Source organism: Artibeus jamaicensis, unplaced genomic scaffold (genome assembly GCF_021234435.1).
Source record: "Artibeus jamaicensis isolate MK-2021 breed Jamaican fruit bat unplaced genomic scaffold, CSHL_Jam_final contig_1998, whole genome shotgun sequence".
In the NCBI taxonomy this organism is placed as follows: domain Eukaryota; kingdom Metazoa; phylum Chordata; class Mammalia; order Chiroptera; family Phyllostomidae; genus Artibeus; species Artibeus jamaicensis.
Genome location: NW_026521407.1, coordinates 237156 through 245295, shown reverse-complemented (window position 1 = coordinate 245295; position 8140 = coordinate 237156). Strand labels below are relative to the sequence as shown.

The window sequence follows — 8140 nt, the reverse complement described above, 5'->3', positions numbered from 1 at the left end:
ATCCTCCCATCTGCTGGCAGAGTATCCAGCCCACAAACTGAGCAGATGGAGAGGTGTGCCCCCGACCTTGGCAATATTTCCACCCCCCACCCCCTGCCCCCAACGAGCACACACCACAGAAGCCAGCTCAGCTGTGAACTATTGGATTTGAGACAGGAATAGAACAAATTGGGGGGCTAGAGAATTAGAGGGGACAGAGTGGTTTAAATAGGGGGGAGGGGAGGCTTAGTGATGGGGGAGGGAGGCAGGTATTTACAAGAAGTCTTGGGGGGCCAGAGGCTCATCTTGGAATATTTTATAACAATATAAATAAGATTCTGGTTTGCTTTTCCTTTTCGTCTCGTAAAGGAGAGAGAAGTGCAGAGTTCGATTCTGTACAAGGGGGCAGCGGCAGAAGGCCGGCCGGGCGGGTCACTGGGCGTCCACCCGGAAGGACAGCAGCTTCTCGGAATGCATGTTGTTCAGGGTCCGCAGGTCCGGCAGCTTGAGCAGCAGCTTGGTGAAGCGGGAAGTCTCCAAGGGCCGGTTCTTCAGCACCAGAGCCCGAAGAGCCCGCAGCAGCGTCTCCTGGAGCTGCTCCACCGAAGCGGAATTCTCCATGCCCGAGCGGTCTGTGGGGAAGACGACAGCAGTGAGGCAGGCTCCCTGAGCTCCTCTGACGAGGACCCGGAGGAGGTCCGCCAGGAGGACATGGCGGGCCATGCAGTCTCTCCCTGAAGCCCCTCAGAGGGCCCAGGGGAAGGAGGAGGAGGGGAGTACACCTCCTCCTCCTAGGCCTCTGCCCCAGCATGGCCGCCTGGGCTCAGCGGGGCTGGGCACCTCCCACCCCGCAAGGCCACGCTCTCCCTAAACAGGCCAAACGTATCCAGGCCCCCCTGCTTTCTGCTCTGTAGTTCCCTCTGCCTGGCCCTGCCCCACCCAGCCCCCAACCCCCACCCCTGCCTGGCAATATCGTACTTGTCCTTTGAGGCCCCACTCAAGTGTCACCTCCTTCCCCAGCTCCCCAGGCAGAAATAGTTGTCTGTGCTTCCAAAGCCCTTGGTTCATGCTTCTACTGTGACACTTATTTCACTGTTTTATAATTAGTCGGGCATGAGTCTGTCTCCCAAGCTAGACTGTGTCTGAATCATGTCTGTATCCCCAGTGCCCAGCACAGGGCCTGGCGTAGAGTAGGTACTCCATAAAAGGTGTGTTCAATTGAACTGCGTCCGCCTCCTCCCCCCGGTCAGGCTCGGGCGAAAGCTTGACCTACCTGCAGAAACAAGCACCACCGCGGTGAAGAGGCCCAGCTCCTCTTCGGTAAGCGCCAGGGAGCTGAGCTTCTCGCTGAAGTCGAACATGGCGTTGAGCAGATCTCCCATGCCCATGGCGCTGAGCTCCTGCAGGCTGTAGGTGGTGCGGCTCAGGAACATCACTGTCTGGTCCTTCACGTTGAACAGCGATGCAAAGCGCACCATCAGCACCTACACGGGGGACAGTCATCCTGGGTGAGGTGGCAGGCCCACTTGCCAAGGCACCACCCCTCAAGTTTCTGAAGGGTTGACTACATTTCTCAGGAAACAGTGGGGACAGTTTCTGAGTGGGTTAATGGGAGGTGGGGGGCCAGGTGGAAGGAAGAGAACTATCCCACTGGCTTTGGAATCCTACAGGCCTGAATGTCAGTCACAACTAAGTCACTATCAGTGACCTGGGGCAAGTCACTTCACTAACATTCATTTGCTCAGGCCTGGAATGGGGGTAGCAATGTGCCCTAAAGTGTTATTTTAAAGGCGACAGCATGTGATTAGGCCCCAGCTTAGAAGACAGAAGTCCTAGCCATCCTGAGGCAGGAGAGGGAGGCATTCTGCCCCTCCTCATCAGTGTGTAAGGACAGCCTTTCAGAGCCACTGCCTGCTCCAGACACCAAGACTTCCTGTCGGGTGCTTCCCCAGGTCAAGAGCAGGGAGCACCAAAGAGGTCACTTACCTCAAAAGTGCCAGCCTTCAGCAGAGTGACCTGGTCATGCTGAGAAAGGTCACGGAAGCCGGGGATGTGCTTGGCAAACTCTACCACCTCCCGCACAGCGGGTGTGAAACTCATGGAGAAATCCTCCCAGATCTCCTGCACGGTTCGCCCACTGCATCCGTGTGGGTACATGTTCATCGGACACGCCTGGAGGAGGAAGGGATCGGGGAGGGGAGTATCAGCCAGGCTAGTTCAAATGAGCCCCCCCCTGCAGCTCTGGGCCCTGGAGTCTGCCTGAGTGAGAGGCTGTGGCTGTGGAGGATAGTCTTTCGGGTGGAGATCAGGGGTTCCCAGGCAGAGCCCTGCCTGCAGGGCTGAGCATCCTCCCCCGGGAAGAGGAGAGCCTTGCATTAGCCTCCTGGCACACCCAGCTGCCCTATGCTAAATCCAGTCCTCCAGGCCCCCGGCCCACCTCACCCCCAGTGCCCTCACCAGCAGAACATTCTTGGAGTTGCCCTGCCGCGGACAGTTGGCAGGTGCTTCACCTTCTGGGGCTGGGTACACGTGGGTGGGGCACAGACGGTGCCCATTGCTGTTGGGCTGGTTGCAGCTGTGGTGGGCAGGGCCAGGGGGCCAGGAGGGAGGGTAGGAGGAAGGAGCCTGGCGTAAACCATTCAGGGCTTCATTGTGACGCTGGGCAGCCATGAGGTTGTCATTGGGAACAGGCTGGCAGCCCTGATTTTCCCGGTGATGTGGGGTGGTAGGTGGGGGCCTGCCCAATGCATGGTTGGCATTGAAGTTTCCAGGTGAGGTGCCCAGCTTGTCGTGGGCGTAGGTGAAGATCTCTCGGTGGGCCCGGGCCACCTGGGATATCACATCTTCCACTGTGGGCTCAGGACTTGGAGATCGGGGAGGAGTCAGCTGCTGTGGGAACTGGGAGAAGCCCACTAGGGGTGAGGGGGCCTGAGCTGGGGGTGGTGAGGAGCCCATGGGGCCTGGGCTCGGGTGTTGGGCAGGCAAGGTTTCCAGTGGGCACTGGCTGCTCAACTGGTTGTTGGCCAGGTTCATGGCGCTCTGCATCTCGGCAAGCATCCGCTGCTTCTCTCGTTTGGGGATGCGCCCAAAACGCACAGCTGTGACAGGATGAGAGCAGGGTCAGGAAGTTCTCATACGCACTCACATGCTCTCTTCCTTCCTTCCTCCTGAGAGGGCAAGACCCTGAAGGCTTGGGGTTCCGCAGCAAAACGAAAACCAGCAAGGCCACACCCGTGGAGGGGTTTTCCAAGTAGGGACAGTGGTAGGAGGTGACACGGAACTAAAGGGGAAGAACTGTGTTTACCCGAGAGGATGAAGTATGGGCGTCCCCTATGCAAATGGGACTCCCTGTATGATGTATCTCAGTTTGGGACTTTTTTAAGGGAGGGATAAATTCAGAAACTTGGGGTGGAAGGAAAAGGGAGGCCGCGGGGTACTCCAGGGGTCACAATGCTGCCTCACCGTCACGGGACATGCCCACGGAGAGACACTTCTTGAAGCGACACTGCTGGCAGCGGTTGCGATTGATGCGGACGATGGAGCAGTTCTCATTTTTCAGACACCTCTTATACTGAATGTTCTGCTGGATGCTCCGACGGAAAAAGCCCTGGAGGGCAAGGGCAGCCAGTGAGCATCTCTGTCTAGGCCAGACTTAGGCGTCCTGGGGGAGCGGGCCACCTGCCCCTTCCCTTACCCCCAACCTGTCTCACCTTACAGCCCTCACAGGCATGCACGCCATAGTGGAAGCCCGAGGCAACATCCCCACACACCTTACACAGCAGCACCATGCCATTGAGCTCTGTGGGAAGAGAGGGGCAGTGAGTGGGTGAGGGAGCAGGAGGGCTGTCCCAGTGGCTAGAGATTAAGGTTTTCCGGGCTGAAAGTTCTGGGGGAAAACCGAGGAGGAGCCCCCGGATCTAGGGGGCACTCAAATGACCAGACTAAGCTGGTGCAACTCTAGGAGAAATCACCAAGGTCAGGGTAGGCCCTGGGAATAGCTGTTTCACATTGACACTGACTCCCAACCTAGGCCTGGCCACAGTCCTTTCCTCCAGATCAACTGAAAATGTACTCACTGGTGATGTTGCTGGTACTCTTGCTGGGGGACACTCGGCTGCTATCTTCCAGGGCCACTTGTAGACCCCCTGGGGGACTCCCATTATAGAAGGAGGAGGAAGAGGATGATGAGGAAGATGAAGGAGAGCCATCATCACTCAGGCTGGGTGGAATGCTCCCAAAGGAACGAGCTGGGTCCTGGGTGAGGGAGCCTGTGGGTGACGGTGGGAAGTAGGTGGGGCAGCCCTGGGTCAGGGACTGGAAGCTGCCATTCGAGCTGTCACTGTAGAGGGACTCAGGGCTGGTTCGGCTTGGGGAAGAGCCACTAGAGCCAATGTAGGTGATGACGCCACCTGGCAGGAGAACACAAGGGAAGGAGATGTCAGGTGCCATATAGCTATCATCTGAGGGCACTGCCCTGTCCATCCCCTACCTGCCTCCCCCAAATACTTTAGGCAACTCAGAAGTTAACCATGTGGAACCCCAGAAGAGCCACAATAAGCAACCCCCTAACATATACTAGATATTGCAGAGCCAACCAACAACCACCACCCTTTGCAGGGTACATTCTGCTTCTGCCTTGGGTACGTGGTACCACCCTAGAGGCCTGACCCCTGTGGGCATCTCACATATGTGCCCCCCAACCCCGGCCCTGGATGCCTTCCTTGGGAATAGTGACTGCAGCGAATGACTTAGTTGTCAGTGATAGACCTAACGATGGGATGAGCAGCTGAGACTCATTCGTGAGGCCCAGCCTTCCAAAATAAACAGCTGCCGATTTTAACACCAAGACCATTCCAGGGATGAGGCCATGGAGCGGCAGTGAGCCAACAGTGAGGAGAAGCGGGGAGAAGGAAGAATCAAACAGTCACATTCCCCCCAAACTGAAATGAAATAAGATGTATTCTCTGAAGGAACTTGTTACCAAACCTGCCCAACCTGGTTCTTCTGGCCTTCAATAGTGAGAGTCTGAGTGGACTCCCTCTGAGTCCGAGAAAGACCTGATGGTGCACATTGCGGGAGGTGGATGTGAAGGACAAACTGTCCAGCCTAGGGCTTTGGAACTCCCCCTTCCACACCTCTCGGCCTAGTGACAACAACCTTGGCTCTCTGCACTCTAGGACTTTGGCCCTCTGATTTATATTGGGCCAACCAGGTGGCCGTGTTCCCGTGGTATCAGCAGTAGAAAAAGGTGACCTGCCTGCCACACCTTTGCCAAGCACCTAGTTTGGCCTGCTATGGGCAGGGTGAGTGAAGGGAGGCTCCCAGGACACGTGTGCGCCAACACGGGTCGTGCTACTGTGTCTCGAGAGGCACATGTCTTGCTCACCCACTGACACACACTAAGCTGGGCAGGGCAACCTTAAAATAGCTCAAGGTTGGTCAGGGTGAACCCAGCTCCCTGTTAAATAGTTGCACAACAGATCAGCTCCTACCGTTTCAAGGTTGACGGTGGGGGATGGGATATTTATTTTGTGGTAAATGAACCTGACCTAGTTTACCCATCTCCAAAAGAGAAGACTCTTCAAAGCGACTTCCAACCTGGAAGTGAGGGATGCACTCCAAAGAGTCTAGTTTTAGATCTAGATCCATCACCACCAACTTGATTTGTGACCTACAGAACATCAAGGCCCTTCTGTGGGTCTCAGTTTGCCTTTCCATAAAACAAACAAAAAGATGAGAGAAACTTAACATCCTTTGTTATGATTCTGGAAGGTAGTCGCTTTGGGGAAGTCCTTAAGAAGCGAACTGCTGCTTGTTTGATGGGGAGGGGAATAAGACCGTGTTGGCAAGACTAAGGAAAAAGATGCTTTGGGGAACAGAAAGGATTTGTAACGTGGAGAAGTTGAGTCTAAAGATGGTACAGTGAATAGGTGCAAACAGAATAAAGAGGAAAGGACAAGGGTGGCTAAATGTCAGGCCCCTTTGAGAAGTGTAAACATGAGGCCAAGGGAGGTCAGGGATGACTCCATCTTACTCTGCTTTCGTTATGGGGAAGAGGGGGGACCCGGGCAGGCGAACAGGAAAAGGAGGCAGGCGGGGGCGGTGAGTCAGCCCGGCTTCACCCAGATCTCAGCAGGGCGGGGCGGGAGCCGGGCCCTCAGCAGGCCTCACGTCTCTGCTCCACGTGTACGTCTTGCACGTGGCTCCCCAACGAGGAACCCCGGAACTCGAGGAACCGCCCTCTCCGCTTCCCGTCAATCCAGAGCAGCAGCCCCCGCCTCCGTCCCGCCCCTCCCCGGGTCCGGGGCCAGAGCTGGGCAGCCAACGCTAGATAGGCAGGGACTATTGAGGGGAGGAGAAAAGGGAACACGCGTTGCCGGGGAAACCGTGGGGGCGGAGCTCATTATGTAACAAGGCCGAGAGGCAACGACCAATGAGGTGGTGGCCACGGCTTCTGCTGAATGAAAACAAACGCAGCACGTGGGCCCGGTTCCGCAGCCATGTGAGCCCTCCCGGCCACCCGGGCACTGTGGGTGTCCTCCTTGGGGACCAGCGCCACTCTCCCAGCTCCTCAAGTACCGCTCCCTACTGTCACTGAGGATTCCCCAGTGAGATCTGACCCACTCCCCCAGCCCCTCCTGCCTTGGAGTCCCGATCACCTCACTGCTTCTCAGGTTCCTTCTAGTCTGCGGAAACTAGGGAAGAGGAAGAGAGGAAGGAGGGGGCCTTCTTTCGGAGAAGGCCAAGCATACCACAGCTGCAGGGGCGGACAGATGAGGGCGTTTGGGGGCACTGCTCCAAAGCTCCGAGTCCCTCTAAACTGTTCATGTCACCGCACGTACCCGCTCTCCAGTTCCCCCTGCCCGGGATCCCAGTCCTTCAGGCTAAAGTGAGCTTTAGAACTCTGAGGGCTGGAGGTAGGGCGCCTTTGGGCGCATTTCCAGGCCGAAAAGCAAAAACAAAACAAAACAACCTCTTGAAATCCTAGCCTATGGTCCCCATTACTCCAACAAATCCCAGGGCAGAGGGAGTCCCCAGTCCCTTACAAAGTTCCTCTTGTTTTAAGACATAGATGGAAGTGAGCAGACAGTAAGAGAAAGGATGATGATAGTAATCTCAGTACCTGTGTTGTTGTTGGAATCCAGGGTCGTCATGTCTTCACCAGCTGAGTGCAGTCATTCAAACTGGACCTTGACGCAAAGTGGGGGTTGCAATTGCCGCTGTCTCCCCCGGGGCACTGGCTGAGGGAGGGGAGTGGAGGCACCCTGTAGCAAGCTCTTGGGGTGGCCGGGCTGCAGCCCTGCAGAAGGGGTGGACGCTGAGGCAACGGAGGTCTGCTTTGCATGGGAAGAGCAGAGAGAGTGTGGGGGAGGGGGGCCAAAGGGAATTAGCCTGCAGTAGTTCAGGCTAGAAGATAGCAAGGAGGGTCTGGTCTCCGCAGTGCACCGGTGCCACTGCCGGATGGCTCCGCAGCGCTGCAGGGTAGCGAATCTGGAACTCCCGGTGCAAAAGTCCCAGAGGTAGAGAGGTTGCAGTCAGAAAGTAAGTAGGTGATGAGGAGAAACGGGGCACCCAGGCGCAAAGATGCGAGACGTGTGCCCTGCTACGTTCCCTCGGCAGCAATATTTCACTCTGCCAATCTCAGGCGCCTTTTGCCCCAGCCTTTTTCCCTGGGACAGAGGGCTCTGCGCAGGCGCCAGCAACCCAGGGTTCCCGGGCCGCACGCGGCACTGGAGCAGGTACCATGTGATCCCAGGGAGCGCCTCGTGCCCCAGTGACACACTTTTCCAGCAGCAGGCACGTTGATCTCCTTGCGCCTGCGTAACGCCGAGGTTGCCGGGATTTGTAGTCCACTGGCAAAGTGGGCGGACTGTGTGTATTTCCTTCTTTCTGCCTTGCAAAAACTGTTGCTGGGACGGGGGAGGAGCTGAGAGCCGGGTGGGTGGGGTGCTCTAAAGAGTCAGGGTGGCGTGTTTGGAAAGCCTGTATGGCAGAGGCATGTGAATTCCTGGGGAGGGACTGGCAAGCTTCGCTGCTCCCTGGGAGATCAAAGCTTGCAGGCCTTTTCTGCAAACCTTGCAAACGTGAGGGCTTCACGTGATTGCAGAACTGACCTCGCCTTAAGGTTCCTGGTGACACGGGGAAAGAAGTAGGAGAAAGA

At 56.7% G+C, this 8140-nt stretch overlaps 1 protein-coding gene across 1 annotated transcript; it reads right to left on the bottom strand.

The window, feature by feature from the left end:
* Window positions 1–65: 65 nt before the first annotated feature.
* Window positions 66–7732, bottom strand: NR1D1 (nuclear receptor subfamily 1 group D member 1). Its single transcript, XM_037129712.2, has 8 exons — window positions 7103–7732; window positions 4056–4388; window positions 3690–3778; window positions 3442–3586; window positions 2437–3077; window positions 1966–2151; window positions 1253–1463; window positions 66–611 (listed from the first exon to the last, which is right to left on the bottom strand). Exons 1-8 carry the CDS (start codon window positions 7131–7133, stop codon window positions 412–414), a joined length of 1836 nt encoding a protein of 611 aa, XP_036985607.2. The 5' UTR covers window positions 7134–7732; the 3' UTR covers window positions 66–411.
* Between the last annotated feature and the right edge of the window lie 408 nt (window positions 7733–8140).